The sequence below is a fragment of the Onthophagus taurus genome, chromosome 6, assembly GCF_036711975.1.
Source record: "Onthophagus taurus isolate NC chromosome 6, IU_Otau_3.0, whole genome shotgun sequence".
NCBI classification, from domain to species: domain Eukaryota; kingdom Metazoa; phylum Arthropoda; class Insecta; order Coleoptera; family Scarabaeidae; genus Onthophagus; species Onthophagus taurus.
The window spans coordinates 22,138,696-22,156,753 of record NC_091971.1 but is presented as its reverse complement, the minus strand read 5'-3'; the positions used below and the strand labels follow the sequence as shown (position 1 = coordinate 22,156,753).

Here is an 18,058-nt window from a genome sequence, read left to right as displayed (position 1 = left end):
TTGGTAGTTGGGTTTTTGGTGCCACTATAGGATACTGGTGTCTATCAATAACAAATTCGGTTTTGTCCGATGTCACACTGTATGGCGATTGGCTTGACCAGTTCGAGGCAGGTGATGACAGTCGTAGTTGTTGAGAGTTTTCTTCTATTTCAGGAATTGTTTTCAAAAATTTCATTTTGACAGAAGATAACAGAAAATGTTTATCTTCATTCACCAGAATGTTTTCCTTCGGCCTGAACGAAGTCAAGAAGAATTGATGGAAGATTCCAATTATTGTCGACAAAATGAGCAGTGATACTATAATATCCCTTCATATGATCACCTACCATCAGTAGTTAAAGAAACTTTTGAACCGCATGTTTTAATAAATCTTGCCATTGAAAATAGCCGCACACGCTTCAGATAAAATAAGTAGGTACGTAATTATTAAACTGGCATTTACCGTTGTATCAAGATAAGGAATATCAAGATTTTCAAGATTCTTGAATCAAAATAAGACAGAAGAAGCTTTCAGAAAATGGTCAAGATAAAATTGTCGCTATTTCTTGACTTTTTTTTTCAGGACAAGAAGTTTATTTTAAGACAAGAAGTAAGTTTCTTATTTGTCGACCCCTAATCTTAAGAACGGCTAACCCGTATTTTAGTTTCTAGTTGTAGATCTAATCTTAGTTCTAGTGTTATTATTATTATTATTGCTGCCGGGCTAAGGGGAGCGGGCCCTCTCGTTACCGCGACCTATAAGATCTATTGTAACTTTAGCCCTCCAAAAGTTTAGGGCAAATGTAGGTCCTTGATGAACCTTAGTATTGCCCTGAGGTCTTGAACCTTTATGTCTGTAGGTGTCAAGAGAGTTTTACCGAAAATTTTGTGTCTTGCCGACGCAATTGCACAGTATGTTAAGCAGTTTCTGACTCGTCGTTGCAAAGTCGACAAGTTTGATCCTCAGCTTGTCCAATGTGGAAGAGGCATTAAATACCCTTTGCTGAGGCATAAAACCTCTTAGGTTTTATAAGTACGAAGGCTTTCACGGCCGTTGTTAATTAAACTAAAACTAGACCTAGAAACTTTCTGGTGCGTTTTTTGAAAAAATGTTTGACGTTTCGAATGCCATGTTGCAACCTTCTTCAGAAACAAGTTCGAAGTGACGAATTCGGTTAAAATTTGACAATAAATACATGAAAAGGTAATTAATAACTGATTAGTGTCTAATTACCAAGTTGTTTTTGGCAAATCCAGGTGGAGAAGGCTTCATTGAGTTCACTAGCATCTTCCATGTGCGGCTGAGTTGCCAACCATCTTCTCTATTCATGTTATTCCCATGTCGATGAATCTCCATCGCCTCTCTCGTCAATCTTTGGAAGTAATGTCCGTTTCTTGCTAGCACTTTGGTTTTGTCGAACTCTATGCTGTATCCTCCTTTATGGCAATGCTCTGCGACCACAGATTGTTGGATCTTCCTTAGTCGGACGTCCCTCTCGTGTTCCGTGATGCGGCACTCGATGTTACCTCCCAGTTCCATGCCCCCATCTTTCTTCCTAGTGACTAACACATCCAGGAAAGGCAACTGTTTTGCAGTTACTGTTTCCATGGTAAATTTTATCATGGGGTGCTGTGAATTGAGGTGGTCTAGAATTTCCTGGAGTTGCTCTTTTCCATGTTGCCAGATTACGAACGTCTCATGGACGTAACTTCGACGTATCTTCTTTAACGCTTCCTCTTCAAACATCCCCATGTAAAAATTGGCTATCGCAGGAGGCAGAGGTGATCCCATGGCTGCCTCTTCGCATTGCTCGTAGAATTCCCCCTTCCAGCTGAAATATGTCGACGATAGGCAGTACTCCACTAGTCCTGGGACATACTTGGGCAAACCCTCTGGGATCAGTTTCTGGCGAAGTCCATCCACGGCATCTTTGACTGGTACTCTGGTGAATAGAGATTCCACGTCAAAATTTACCAGCATATCCTGAGGGTCTAACTCCTAATTGATTCTACAAAATGTGTGGAATCTCTGACATTTGACTCAGTTTTACCTGTAAAAGGAGACAGAATCTTGGAAAGGTGTTTTGCTAGTTGATAGGTGGGAGAATTTATGGCACTGACAACAGGGCGTAGTGGGACGTCTGGTTTATGGATTTTGGGTAATCCATATATCCTTGGTGGTATTGCAGCCTGTACGAAGAACCCTTTCTGTTGATCTGTTGGGATTTCTGTGGATTTTACCAGTTCTTTCATCTTCCTTACTATCTCCTCGGTTGGGTCCTTTTTTATTTTCTTATAGGTGGCTCTTTGGTGTTGTTTTGCGACGGAGTTATCATACTCTTTGCTTGTCTGTGACCTGAAAGTTCTTTCCAGCGTAAGGCTATCTTTGAGACCTCCCAACTGTTGATTATTTGTTTTAGGTGGCTTTTGTAGTCCACAACCAGGTTGGGATCCAATGAAGGGCGTGTTCGCTGCCTCTCTGTCCAGCGTGTCCTCCTTCTCATTGCCCTCAATGTTACTGTGACCTGGAATCCACCATAGGATAACATCATTGCCCCTAGCGAGTTCTCTCAGGTTGCTGGTACACTCTCTGATCAGTACGGAGTCACATTCAGATCAGTCGGACTGTCTGGGAAAATATGGATGAACCTTTCTGTCCCTTCTGTAGGTTCAAAGCGGTACAGAAGTTTATAGCAAGAACTTCTGCTTGGAAAATTGTTATGTCCGAGCTAAGAGGCAGTTTAGTCCATACCTACTCCGAATCTAACTGTCTTTGAAGCATCGGTGTACCAGGCTCATCTTTTTAGTTGAGGCCCACCCATCTTCCAATCATCCCTGCTTCTAAATATAACCTTATACGGCTGGTTGAAATTGTATTCTGTCGCTATAAGGTCCGTTTTAATTTAAATCAGGTGATTTAGACATAGCTCCTTGAGGATTTCGAGGTGTCCTCTGAGGTTCCCCTGCATCAACTTGAGTGAAGAAACTGTTTTCAGTGATAAGGCACTTGAAGCTGCCTCCTTTTGTATATATATAAATGGTGTGGTGTGAGACCGAGAGTGCTAGTGTTAGCTCTAATGCCATTGTTATTCGGCACTAACTAATATAGGTGCATTAAAATTATTAATTCAAACAGTTTAAAGTGTAAATTAAAAATTTTTCATAAAACGGACGGAGTTTTATTGTATTTAATTTTTCTTCGTATTTAACCTGCCCATCACGTACGTGGTGTATCTATCCTAATTGGCCTTAACAAATAAATTAGACTATGATGTCGAGAAGTTACGCCGTTAAAAAGAAGGATCAGTTAAATTTAAGCAGCTCTAAAACGCGGTCCTTGAAAAATTCGGCATCTTTCCTTCGTTAATCGAAAGATTGACGGGCACAAGATTTCAATTATCACCTTTAAACAACGTTATTTAGCGGTATTTACTTTGTTGTCGTCGATTTATTCGCGAATATGAAATGAATTTTCTAAAGAGTAGTATCACTTTATAGTAGAGTAGTGAGAGAGTCGTGTCATATTTCAGTGAATTTAAATTATTCAATTATAATTATGATTAATTCAAGTCTGAATATCAATAATAACAACACGTTACAATTTGGAAATGGAAAAAGGTAAGTTTGTGTTTTTTGATTTGATTAAAACTAAAAATAGCTATAAATATATTCTTCCAACTAAAAATAGCACATAAAGGTACTTTATAAGGTCATATTAATAACAATAATTCCCCCCTTGGTGTCTATATTCGTAAATTGTCTTGTTAAATTCGATTTAAAATGATTTACTTACCGCCATAAACTGCTCGAGTCAAATGTTGTTTGTAAACTTTTTCTACGCCGAATAAAAATTGCAAATTCACAGTTTTAAAATGTTTATCTCAAATATAAAGAGTTATATTTAATTTTAGTTTTAATATGATTTGTTTGTTGAAATAAATTTAAACTGTAATGAATAAGTAAAGTATTTGACCTAAAATTGTTTGAATGACAAATTAGCGCTATTAATGGAAATTATGAGCTATTTAAGTTATACCTTTTATCTAGATATTTTCAGATTGACTTATAATTTTTTATGAGTCAACGATAAAGTCGATTTTATTGTTAATAAATAATTTAAATATGTTACTATTTTGTATAATGACGTGTAGATGGCGCTTTTTGAATTTGATGATAATCTTAAAATTAAACGTTCTCATTTCAATTTTGTTGATTTTAGAATTGATTCAAATAGTAAACGTAAAGAAGAGATAACATTAGAAGCAACTGATCAAGTGATATTTGAAAATAGCCGTTTTTTAAGTACATTGGTGGTCGGTAAAAAGTAGGTACCTGCAAATGGGTGATATAAAATAAAAAGTTTATATTTAAAGAGTGTATTTATAAACGAATCGTGCTCCTTTAGGAAGCCTCAAAGCGATGTGGTTCCGTGTGGATCTCCGGGAATATTCCGTCAAAAGTCCGGGACGTGTGATTTGTCCTTCAGTAGTTGCGCTCGCGCAGCACGGACATCGCTCGGTAATATCGGGAACGTCCTATCGCGAAAAATGGCGGCCTCTACATCGCAGGCGAACGTTTCCTGGTCGAATACCAAAGACGATTACGAACTGGGAAAAGTAATCGGTAAGTAAAATTATTATTTAAACGCCTTAACATTTACTTTTAATCTATTAATTTTTATTAACCAATTCGTTAAAAGCCTTTTATTAACCGGCCCAATGATTTTCTAGGTTATGTTCTTATTTGGTCAACGTAAAATTCTTATCGGTGTATCGCCCCTTTTTATCTTTTGACGTTTACGACGCGATAAATTTAATAAGTTACAACAGCTTTTTATTTGTACTTAATCATTCTATAAATTAATCAATCTTTTTTCGCAACATTTTTATAAAGTGAATTGTGGTTAATTGATTTGATTGATTGAAAATCATGTGATTTCTATCAATTTAAAGGTGTTGGAGCCACCGCGGTCGTACACGAGGCACTATGCAAACCAAGAAACGAAAAATGTGCCATCAAACGTATCAATTTGGAAAAATGGAATACTTCCATGGACGAACTTTTAAAAGAAATCCAAGCTATGTCTAGTTGCAATCATGAGAACGTCGTAACTTATCATACTAGTTTTGTTGTAAAGGAAGAATTGTGGCTTGTTTTGAGATTATTAGAAGGTAAAATAATCAAAAAGTTGTTTAAAGTGGTGTAATTTGATAATAATTTTAAATAGGTGGAAGCCTTTTGGATATAATAAAGCACAAAACGCGCAAAACCAATTGTAAAAATGGTGTTTTTGATGAACCCACGATAGCCACTGTGCTTAGGGAGGTTTTGAAAGGATTGGAATATTTCCATAACAATGGACAAATCCACAGAGATATAAAAGCGGGGAATATTTTGCTTGGAAATGATGGTACAGTTCAAATTGCCGATTTTGGAGTTTCTGCTTGGTTGGCAACAGGAAGAGATCTTTCCCGACAAAAAGTTAGACACACTTTTGTGGGAACCCCCTGTTGGATGGCACCGGAAGTCATGGAACAAGTATGGTATAGATGATTTTTTAGAGATTAGATTTGATTAATTACTAAATTTAGAAACTAAATTAAATGTAAAACTTCTTTTTTTCATTTTAATAAATTAATTTTAAATTTAGGACCATGGCTATGATTTCAAAGCAGATATTTGGTCTTTTGGTATAACTGCAATCGAAATGGCAACTGGAACAGCGCCTTATCATAAATATCCACCTATGAAAGTGTTAATGTTGACATTACAAAATGATCCACCTAACTTGGATACAGGAGCTGAAGAAAAAGATCAATATAAAGTAAACAATTTAATTCACCCTTTAAAAATATCAATTAAATGATCATTTTTTAACAGGCATATGGTAAAACTTTTCGAAAAATGATCGTTGATTGTCTTCAAAAAGAGCCTAGTAAGCGACCATCTGCTTCGGAACTTTTAAAACATCCATTTTTCAAAAAAGCAAAAGATAAAAAATATCTTCAATCGACATTGGTTGCTAATGGACCCAGTTTAGAAACTCGAGTTCAAAAAGTAAATTATTGCATTTATATTGTGCGCGTTTTTTTAAAGTATTATTTTTTGCAGGCTTCAAAGAGACAACCAGGAGCTTCTGGACGTCTTCACAGAAAAGAAACTGGCGAATGGGTTTGGTCAAGTGAAGATGAAGGAGATGAGGGGGCTTCTAGTGATACGGACACTGAACCAAAACCCCTAAATATTGTGAACCAACAGTCGGATTCTGAACATGAAGAAAGTAGTGAAGGGGAGGTTCCACCAGTTAATCTTGTTTTGAGAATGAGGTAAAAAAAATTGCGTAAAAACTTTATTTTCCTTTTTTTTTTCTTTTTAATTAAGTATAAAAAGAGAATTCCCTTAAAACATTTCTTTTTCTTTAAGATATCTGTTTTGTTACTTAATTAATCATAGTCTATGCTGGGAAGTTGAGCTCCAGGTTTCATACCATTGTATAGGAGGTCTTCTGGTGGGTATATTTGCTCTTGGAAGACTTTCTTTGATCATCCTTGGTAACCTTTAACATGATCCTGGATGTCACATTGTATGTCTTTGATATCCTCACTTCTTTTTTGGTCCCACAAGGTATATTCTGATTTGTTAATAAAGACTTGTTAATGACCTTAACAAGTCATTAACAGGATATTTATTCTCTAGACGGGTGAGCAGTACTTGGTAGCACTGTAAACAAATCCTAGGGTTGCAGCTGTTGATCTCTACGTCGTGCGACATAATTTCTGAACGATATTGTTTCTTGTGCATAGTTTAGCTGTTCTGTGGGTTCTGTCCAAGGTCACACCAAGGTACCTTGGAGTTGGGTTGTGCGCCTCAGAATGACTAGCTGACGTGTGGTCGCTTTGTTATTGAGGTGTCAATCTTCATTTTCTACAACACTCCTCCATCACATTCAGTTCGCACAGAATTCCTGCCCTCTCCTCCATGGTGTTATGGCTCACAGCCAGGATCAAATCATCTGCGTGTGCGAATTTTGCTGTACTAGTATCTGGCATGTCCGCAATGTAGGGATGGAAAAAATTCAGCAGTAAGCCCATTGTGTTACAAGAAATTACATTTAGGGTACGTTTACGTTGGAGCTGCGATAAACGATAATAGCGACAATAATAGCAAAACCAAAGAAAATGTTGTCATTATTTGTCACACGATTGACAACCGAGTAACGCTAATAGACAACCTAAGCATTGACGTCATAGAGATGGGCGGAGCTTATACCGACTCCAAACATTTTCGTTGCTAACGGTAAATCAACATATCGTCGGCGTAGTAAGAAAACCACGTAAGTCCGTTTCGGGAAATTTTACAGGAGACAGAAAAAATTGAATTCTTTAAATTATATTTGTATTTCGACTGTCGAATTTTGATACAATTGAAAATGAGAATGTTATACGATAGAATTTACTATGGTTGGTAATTGTAAATAATTTCAGGCACTTTAGATGAAGTTACGCGTTTTTCTGTTTAATTTTTCTAAAAAAAGTGGAGTGACGTGAATTTCATTCATACTTTTAATAAGTTTTTTTATGCAAAATTTTATAATTTATCTCCAACAATATATTTTAAATTGAAAAAAAACTTATATGCAAGTTAAAAAAAATAATATAAACTAGAAAATAATGAAATTAACAGTGTTTATTTTTTGAACAAACTAATAATACAACAAGGATTTCAATTGAAGTTTTTCGAAAACAAAAAATAGCTCTTATTGCTATAATTATGTTTTCTTAAGTGCTACATTATTAATAGGAACATCTTTTAAATACACAAATCACAAGTATCTTATTTGTAAAGAAGTTCATCATAAAATTTATGATAGTCTTGTAGAAGACCAGCTTTTAGGTTCTGAAGATGATCGTATTTTTCTTTCTTTGTTTTTCTTCGTTGAACGTATAGAGGCGGTAAATCATCAAATTTACAGGGATCAATTTTTTTGTTAACTCTACTATTTAATTTGCAAATGGCTGACTATGTCTTAATTTGAAAAAAATTTCACCATTAGGTAAATATTAAAGTGATTTTAAGTCGGTAACAGCGGGATCGCCGACAGCTCTGCCTGGACGAATCGAGTTATAAAACTTTAAACCATCAAACTTTAAAAAAAAGTATGACCCAAAAATTTCACTTCATATTGCAGGTTTTTGTCTGGCTTTTGTACAATGATAAACATAATGAGCAGGAACATTAATTTTACAATTTCGTATCTTTCGCCCAATGGTGGAATGCATAGAGTCTACCTCCATTTATGTATGACCCTTACACAAATATTTTTGGGTTATTGTTATATTGTGAGTTATCCTTAGATTTAAAAAAGCATTGGCTAAAGTAGCGTTTCGATTTGGCTTGTACAGCCATCACTATAAAAGATTAATTTAATGGAAATACTTTTCCATTCTGAAGGTATTTTTCTTTGGTTTCTAGTTTTAATGCATAAATTATTTTCAGTTCTTTCAATGTTCGTAGCTTAATCGGAAGCAGGCGGAACATTTTCGTTTGCTTCAACGATATTGTCATAATTTTCATCACTATTAGAAACCTTGTCCTTGAAATCGTCGTCTTCAGAAATTCAGTTTTATCAAAATGCTCTTCTTCATTAGGGTTTTTATTTTTTGTAATATTATCTATCGATGCAGGTACTTCAGAAAGAGGAAGTAAGGGTTTGGCTAAATCATTTTCTTTAGCAGGGTATTCAGTAGTATTGTCTAAAACTGTAAGTATAGTTGCGTAACATTAATAATATCTAACAATAAAATATCTCCATTTGGAACTGTTTCCTCTTTGCTTACTAAAACTTCACTAGCATTTGCTATAGTAACTTCATCATTGAAATTTTCGTGTTCTAAATTAGATTCACCAAATTCTGCCGTTAAAATTCCGGTGTCTTTATTTACAAGAGAATTAATTTCAGCTGATTCATTCAAATGTTGTAGTGCTAATAATATTTTTTTGAACGCGAAGTCGGAAAGTCGGCAGATCACAGCTAATCTGGGAGGCGAGTTGTTGTCTATTAAGGCGCTAAGAGGATTATGTAGCAAACAGATACACTTCACAATATCATCTATGCCAACATGTACAGTGATGTATATTCCATGAATGTTGCAGGCTGTTGCCTTAAGTGTTTATAAAGGCGCCAAACGTATACCTTTTGGTATTTATAGGGTGTGTATTGAATGAGCGCTTTTTATTTGCAATTTCAACAATACAGGGACATTTATTAGCTCGCCATCAAACTTTGACATATGATAGCTAATCCAATTACCAAAAAAAAATGTTAACGAACATCTTTCAATTCTTTACAAAATTATAACACTTTAAAGTTTTAATATTTATATCATAATTAACTGCAACATTTTTTTTAAACACATAAATATTACAAATATTGTTCAAAAATTCTCCTTCTGCTAGAATATATGCTTCACACCGACGAATTAAAGAGTTCTTCAGCCGAATTAAAATATCTGGTTGATTTCTTATTTCACTAGCAGCCATTTGTATTCTGTTTAATAACTGTTCTCGTGTGTTAATTTCTACTTGATACACAATTTGTTTCATTTGACCCCATAAGTAGAAATCCAATGGTTTCAGGTCGGGGGATCTAGGTGGTCAAGCAAATGGACCATTATTACCACTCCACTTGTTTGGAAAATATTGGTTTAACCACTCGATAACTACTCTTCCGCGATGAGGTGGGGCACCATCATGCTGGTACCACATATTTTGAATTACATTGAGAGGTATATCTTCAAGTAAATCAAAAAGTGTATTGTTCAAAAAAAATCTGTAATTTACAACGTTCAAACGACCATCAAGTATATGCAAACCTAGTAAATTGTTGTTAAATATTCCACCCTAAACGTTGATGCTGAAACGTTGTTGAAATTTCCTTGGTCTAATCGCATGCGGATTTTGTAATGCCCAGATATGTTCATTATGGTAATTATTTACACCATCTCGTGTAAAACATGATTCATCTGTCATGAAAATTTTTTTTTTTTTAATAAATTGCTGTGATGTGCTATAATAAACAAAACGATACCTACAAAGCAGAGATCGTCGCTATTATCAAAGCTCCACTATAAACTGCATATCATAAAAATGAATTTTGAGCAGCTCTTATCGTTTATCGCAGCTGCAACGTAAACGTTCCTTTAGAAACTTAAAGAGTAGTCTTACCCTCTATGTCGTAGGCCGCTTAGCAACATATTTTCAGCAAATGATACACCAACTGCTGGTTCTGGTCCGCGTAAAGCGTTTGTGCTTTAGCGCTGCCCACTCGTGCTAGCTCATCTGCCGCTTCCTTGCTAGCAACCCCAGAGTGGCCAGGAACCCACATCGTAAGAAACTCTGTTATCACAACTCAGTGTGTTTAATATTCTTTTTATAGTCATGATCCTGAGCCGACACCGTTTTCACGGTCTTTAGCGCCTGGAGAGCGGCTTGACTGTCTGAGAAAAATCGTACTGTCATGTTCTTCACTCCTCTCTCAAGAAGGGTTTTAGCACCCATGCCAATAGCAAATACTTCCGCCTGGAATACAGTACAGTACGTACCCAGGTTGTAAGCCTTAATCCGAGGTCTCTGGCAGTATACTCCTGCCCCGACCCATTTCGGCGCTTTTGATCCATCGGTGTACGTGCAAATATCTGTCTGAACCAACTGTCGTTCAGGCAGTACAATCTGGTATTGAGCATTAATCACTGATAGTGATCCCGCCAAATCTGACGGCAGTAATAGCGCAGTATCAGTGCTTATAATGTCTTCCTCAGCCCATTGGCAGGACATGTCGGAACAGTTTTGAGCATATTGCTTAAATCTGTAAATGGTTGTTCTAGCCACTTTCTGTATATGCAAATGCAAAGGAGATAGGCCAAGTAGAACATCCATTATTAGAGTTAGCGTTCCGCTTATTGCATCAGAGAGTGCCAATCCAGCTACTCGTTGAATTCGTGAAAGATAACTGAACTCTGTCGGATTTTCCTACACCAGGCTGCTGCTCCGTATAGGACCTAAATTTTTTCCACAAAGTCTACGACAAGTCTACAAGGATAATCTAGCTTTGTGTAAAATTCCCTGCAAATGTCTATTCCATGAGAGGGTTTTGTCTAGGATTACTCCTAAATATTTGACTTCCTGTGAGAAAGAAATTTCTTCACCTTGGATAGTTGGGCGGATTAGTCCATCCAACTTTCGTCTCTTGGTGAAGGGCACAACGATTGTCTTTTTCGGGTTTATCGAGAGATTCTCCCCCTTACACCAAGCGCAACTGGTATCTAGGGTCATCTGGAGGACCTTGGATATCCTTGACAAACAGGTTCCCTTGGCCATAACGACAATGTCATCAGCATAAGCTTATGTTTCTACACCAACGGCTTCCACTATCGCAATCAGAACATCAACCAGAAGGGACCAACCCGCTATAGTTGCTCCCACTCCTCTGTCGAGAGCAGCTCTTTCAAGAGATTGTGGTATTGCATTGTTGAACACACATTCTACAGGGTAATTCAAAATCGACCCCCACCATTGGGATCTCAGAAACCATAAGAGATACAGAAATGGTTAAATGGGGGCAAAGTTGCGTTTCTTAGAGCTTATCATTTTTCAACTAAGTTTTTGAATCTAGCCGTTTTAGATTTTAAAATATGGCCGAAAAACAAAAAAAAATGACTTTTTCGTTTTTTGTCTATAACTTCTTTATTTTTCGTTTTTTCGGGAATCTAAAAAAACATTCTTAAGGCAACTTTTTATGGAAAAATGTCATGACACAACTAGAAATTTTCTCCGATGTTTCGTTTTCGTGAAACTCTCATCAGGTTTATTTTTTCTTATGAACCCCATATTTGATTTTCACACCAAAAAATAGGATAATTAATTCTGATTTCAATGATATGTCACACAATGTATTTCATTAAAAAAAAACATTGAATTATTCAAAAAGACAATAAACCTGATGATAGTTTCACGAAAACGAAACGTGATTTGGATTGGGGGGATTTTAAACAGTTCCAAATAGCATCCAAATACATCCAAAGGCGTATTTTTTACCTTTGTCCTTAACTGCAACCCATACCTGCAAATAAACGCCATGACACGGAATATATTCACAGTGCAAATTAGCTCTTACGTAATTTAAAAAAAAATGCGTGCTTCGTCACATTTTCCCAAGAGCCACTGGCAAAAATTCATGCGCCGTTCAAGATCTTCTGGTCTGAGGTAATGGACTTTGCTAGTTCTGTATGGCTTAAATCTGAATTTTTTCAAAATTCGCATAGCTTTGGTTCTTTTAATTCCTGTGGTTACACTCAATTGCCGCGTTGATATTTGTGGATTATTTTCCATTACCCCTAAAACTACTCTTCTTCTAATTCCCCGTCTTTATTCGGTATATAAGTTTTTGATCTTTTCTTTTCGAATTAGTCGCTAGTTTGTAGATTATATCACAATCTTCTAAAAATATCATTAAAAGGTTGCCGCCTCTCTGAGTATCGTTCATGATATAAATTTCCTGCAGCCTCTGCATTCTCCCCAGATTGTATAAAACTTAATTAATAACTTAATAAATTATTCATTATAAAACTATCATGTCCCATTTTTTATATGACATTATTTTGAGAGTTGATAACAACTAAGTAATACTGTATAATACTGTAATACTCATAAACAATACATTTGTTTTATCGAAACGCCGTCAAAGCACACTAGCCTACTAGTACGCAATTGAAAATCTTAAAAAATTATAATATTTTTGAAAAGGAAAGTGTATGCTCTCGTCGAATTTACAAAAATATATAGGTGTTCCATTTAAAAAAATCATTTCTATGTCAATAACCACTAAAATATTGCTTTAAGTATTGCTAACTTATTCCATCGAATTCTACATAAAAAGTTGCTTTGGAAATGTTTTCACAGAAAGAAAGATTTATCAATAAGAAAAAAGTTATGATGACTTTTCGATAATGCACTTTTTTTAAAAACATCCTGTATCTCTGAAACCGTAAGAGACATCGATATGCGGTTTTCGCCATTAAGTTTCTTATAAAAATCGAGCCTCAGACACTGATATCATTTTTCCCCTATCTCATAGAAATCCCATTAAAAGTGTTCAATTTGACTCACCCTGACACAGCGGTATCAGTACTGTTATTACTGGTATCTTACGGGAGAGTAGTTGCTCCTTGATTTCGTTGACTGTGATTGAAGTAAGAATTAAGATCTAGAAAAACCTTCTTTTTTTTGTTTAACACGTTGACGTCGACATTACGATTTATTTCTTACTATGGAGGTAAATGCCGCCCGATGGTCCAGACGAGCATACATTGGAGCAAGTGTCAACGTGTTAATATTTAGATAAAAAATAGAAAAAGTAAAAACTTTTTGTGAGAAATAATTAAATATTAAAATTTATTATTAAAGAGCAGACATGTTTCGAAACGATTGTTTCATCTTCAGTACCTGTTTTTAGGAAAAAAGTACAAAATAGGTAAAACGTTAAAAAACGGAAAAGGATAAATGACGGTAACGGTTCGGATTTGAAAATTAACTTACTTTAAAATATATGCAAAATAATGGAAAAAAAATACAAAAATATAAATAAATTGGGAATATCTTAGTAAATTTTTTTAGCAAATTTTCTTAAAAAATAAAATTATTTCTATATAGGTTTTCTTTTTGTTAAAAATGAAAATAAAACATTTAGAAATATTGGAAATAAACTTATGGTAATGGCGAGTATAAACGTGTGTATTTGTTATCAAAAACTTCATTTAAAATTAAATCGGCATTGTTTTTTGAATTTTTGGAAATTTCATATTCTTCTAGCAAGTCTAGCTTCAATGATTTGGGTTGATATGGTGTAATAATTCCATATTATTGAGGTTTATTTTATGATCTGTTTCTGAAATGTGTTTGAAAATGGCAGAATTTTTGTCTTTGTTATGTTCTTTGAAACGTGTTAAAAGATTTCTACCTGTTTGACCGATATAAAATTTATTGCAGTCATTACAGGTAATTTTGTAAACTCCATTTAGTAAATGAAAGTGAAATTTATGTTTATTGTTGGTGAGTAGATTAGAAATTTTGGTCGTGTTTTTGGTGGTTATGTTTATGTTGTATTTTTTGGTTAAGAGTTGTAGTTTATTGATAGCAGGATCATATTTAGAAATAGAGATATATTTGGGTGGGAGTTTATAGTGAGGATAAATTAAGGAAAGTATTTTATTATTATGAACTTTGTAAAATATCTTTTGTAAATCATTAATATTGTAGCCGTTATTTAGGCCTATTTTTATAATATTAAAGATTTCAGCATTAAATAACAAATTAAAGATAATACTAAAAAAATCTTCCAATACCCTAAACAAATTTTCTCCCACAACCAAAAAACACATGCCCATGAACCCTCTACATCCCACCTTACACAGTTTAATAAAATTACACAAAAAAAGATAATCCCATCAGACCCATAGTTAGCGATATTAACTCTCCTTGCCACCTTATCTCTAAAACTATACGCAATATTCTAACTAATTCCTTTAATTTCAAATCTACTTACTCTATAAAAAACTCTTCTGAACTAATCTCTAAACTCCGTAACATAAAAAATAACAAAAACACTAAACTCATTTCCCTAGATACAAAAAATTTATACACTAACGTCCCTACTAAAGAAACTTTAAAAATTATAAAAAATTTTCTCACCAACAACAGATCTGAATTCAACAATAATTCTTCCATTAACATAACCAACATTGATATTAACAATCTAATAAATATACTTAAAATTATAACCAATCAAAACTTTTTCATATTTAATGACCATTTCTTTGAAATGCCCGATGGTTTACCCATGGGTTCACCCCTTTCTGGCCTTCTAGCTGATTTTTACGTTTCTAACTTAGAATCACAACTTTTTTCGTTAACTAATCATTTTTCAACAAAATACATCCAATTTTACTGTAGATACGTTGATGACATCCTCATACTTTATGAAGGCTCCGATTCTAATCTAATAGCCCTATTTAATCTTATAAACAATATCAGTAATCTCGAATTCACTCTTGAAAAAGAAATAAATAATAGTATCAACTTTCTTGATTTAACAATCACCAAAAACACATCTAATTCTTCCCTCTCCTTCAATATTTTCCGGAAACCCACCACTACTGACACTGTAATCCCCAAAAACTCTTTCACTCCCTTCAAATACAAAGAAGCAGCATTCCGATTCTTTTTCCACAGAGCTATTAACACACCCCTTAACACAGATAATTTTAATGCTGAAATCTTTAATATTATAAAAATAGGCCTAAATAACGGCTACTATATTAATGATTTACAAAAGATATTTTACAAAGTTCATAATAATAAAATACTTTCCTTAATATATCCTCACTATAAACTCCCACCCAAATATATCTCTATTTCTAAATATGATCCTGCTATCAATAAACTACAACTCTTAACCAAAAAATACAACATAAACATAACCACCAAAAACACGACCAAAATTTCTAATCTACTCACCAACAATAAACATAAATTTCACTTTCATTTACTAAATGGAGTTTACAAAATTACCTGTAATGACTGCAATAAATTTTATATCGGTCAAACAGGTAGAAATCTTTTAACACGTTTCAAAGAACATAACAAAGACAAAAATTCTGCCATTTTCAAACACATTTCAGAAACAGATCATAAAATAAACCTCAATAATATGGAATTATTACACCATCAACCCAAATCATTGAAGCTAGACTTGCTAGAAGAATATGAAATTTCCAAAAATTCAAAAAACAATGCCGATTTAATTTTAAATGAAGTTTTAGATAACAAATACACACGTTTATACTCGCCATTACCATAAGTTTATTTCCACTATTTCTAAATGTTTTATTTTGATTTTTAACAAAAAGAAAACCTATATAGAAATAATTTTATTTTTTAAGAAAATTTGCTAAAAAAATTTACTAAGATATTCCTAATTTATTTATATTTTTGTATTTTTTTCCATCATTTTGCATATATTTTAAAGTAAGTTAATTTTCAAATCCGAACCGTTACCGTTATTTATCCTTTTCCGTTTTTTAACATTTTACCTATTTTGTACTTTTTTCCTAAAAACAGGTACTGAAGATGAAACAATCGTTTCGAAACATGTCTGCTCTTTAATAATAAATTTTAATATTTAATTATTTCTCACAAAAAGTTTTTACTTTTTCTATTTTTTATATAATTTATTGAGAAATATGGAGAATTTCATCCCTTTTTAATATTTAGAGTTTTAAAGACATTAAGTTGATTTTTAATGTAGGATGTTTAAGCACAGTAGTGAAACAGGTTGTGGTTAATTTTGTATTGTCATTTATAATTTCTTTGTAATTTTCGGCAATGTATAGAAATGCAGGAGGAATTTTTGGCTCTTTTTCTATTTGTAATGGAGAGTTATTGTTGTTCTCAGTTTCTACATCATTATTCAAAACATGGTACCTGTTTTGTGTTAGTAAATCATCTAGATTTAGAACTGCTTTTCGTTTTCACTCATATTTACGTAAGATTATCTCCGTCTAGGAGCGGTTCCAACTCGTTTAAATGTTTTATTGCATTGAATATTAATTAAATTTTTCGTTTAGCTTGAAAAGAAGTGATACAAATAAAAGAACTGTATTATATGCACTCACTTTGATTGCAAGATCGAGACTAAATCATATCTTAATAATGATGATGTAAAATTTTGCAGTTGTGTTTTGAAATTGCATAATGAAAGTTATTTTTGCAACTTTATTAATCCCAAAAAAATCCCATTCCTTTTCTTAGAATTCCTGAAGAGTTCCCTCCTCCATGCAGGTTATTAAAACATTTTAATCCAAAAAAGAACAACTTTAACGATTTATTTTTTTCTTTTTAGAAATGCTAAACGAGAATTGAATGATATAAGATTTGAGTTTAACGTGGGAACAGATTCAGCGGAAGGAATCGCGAGCGAACTTGTTGGCGCGAATTTAGTTGATAGTAGAGATATGGTGGCAATTACAACGAATTTACAAAAATTGGTTGAGAGTAGGGATACAATGAAAGTGGTTACTTTTCCTTTGGTAAGTTTTTTCACAATTTGTTTTAATTAGTTAATATTATTTAAATAATTTTTAGAATTCTGGTGTGAATAGTAACGAAACGCCTGATGATAAAGCGTTAATAGGGTTCGCCCAAATTTCCATAACCGACTGAAATTTCGCTCGTTTCATCGCCCAATCACATTTAATTACATCCGTAAAGACACAAAAACATAAACTACATATGTATCAATTAGTGTTTAGCATCGATAAATTCCATAGTTCGGCTATTGTTGCAATGCGACAAGAAAGAGCTATTTGTAGAGGTTGCCTTATTATTATTATTATATACACAACATACACATACAATAGTATTTTTACAGAAAGTTTTGGACCGAATGTGCACTCTTGTACTTAACCTTTATTAATTTTTTTTCTTCCTGAAAATATTAATTCCTTTTTCTTTATGTTTGTTAAATTTAATATAATCTATATAATATATATTGTATTTGTTTTTAATATGGTTATTTTAAAAATGGTTTTAGACGAACAATTTTTTCTTTATAATCACGCGCTCACTAAATCTCTCTGAAGTAGTCCTAAAAATTAAAATTATTAAAAGGGAAAGCAATGATCAAAAAAAATAAATAAATAAGCATTTTTACGGCAGCTTTTTCATAATTTAGCGCCCCGTTTAATGACAATAAATTTTAATTATTAGCCAAGTAATAAAATTAACAAAAACAAAGTGTCCTACTATTTCTATAATAATAATTATAGATGCTTGTATTTATTTAATTGAGCTGTTTATTTTTAATGTGGCTTACCTTCACGTTTATTTAAATAAAGATAATTAATAAAATTTTAACTGTACTAAAAAAAAAAATAAGCTGCCTTCATAAATAAACCTCTCAATTATTTTTTTTTCTTTTTAATTTTGGGGGTGGTTCAGTTTGTATATATGTTATGATTATGTATTT

General features: G+C 33.5%; 1 protein-coding gene across 3 annotated transcripts; it reads left to right on the top strand.

Annotated features, from left to right (window-relative positions):
• The first annotated feature begins 3,478 nt into the window (after positions 1-3,478).
• LOC111421488 (oxidative stress responsive kinase frayed) lies at positions 3,479-17,343 on the top strand. Of its 3 annotated transcripts, XM_071196955.1 has the most exons (11): positions 3,479-3,597; positions 4,199-4,303; positions 4,385-4,602; positions 4,932-5,150; positions 5,207-5,517; positions 5,630-5,803; positions 5,860-6,036; positions 6,091-6,305; positions 16,843-16,872; positions 16,934-17,120; positions 17,176-17,343. In XM_071196955.1, exons 1-11 carry the CDS (start codon positions 3,536-3,538, stop codon positions 17,251-17,253), a joined length of 1,776 nt encoding a protein of 591 aa, XP_071053056.1. In that variant the 5' UTR covers positions 3,479-3,535; the 3' UTR covers positions 17,254-17,343. The 3 variants fall into 3 exon arrangements, with proteins under 3 accessions (XP_071053056.1, XP_071053058.1, XP_071053057.1); XM_071196957.1 differs by lacking the exon at positions 4,199-4,303 and having other exon boundaries at positions 3,480-3,597; XM_071196956.1 differs by lacking the exon at positions 16,843-16,872 and having other exon boundaries at positions 3,481-3,597.
• The last annotated feature ends 715 nt before the right edge of the window (positions 17,344-18,058 follow it).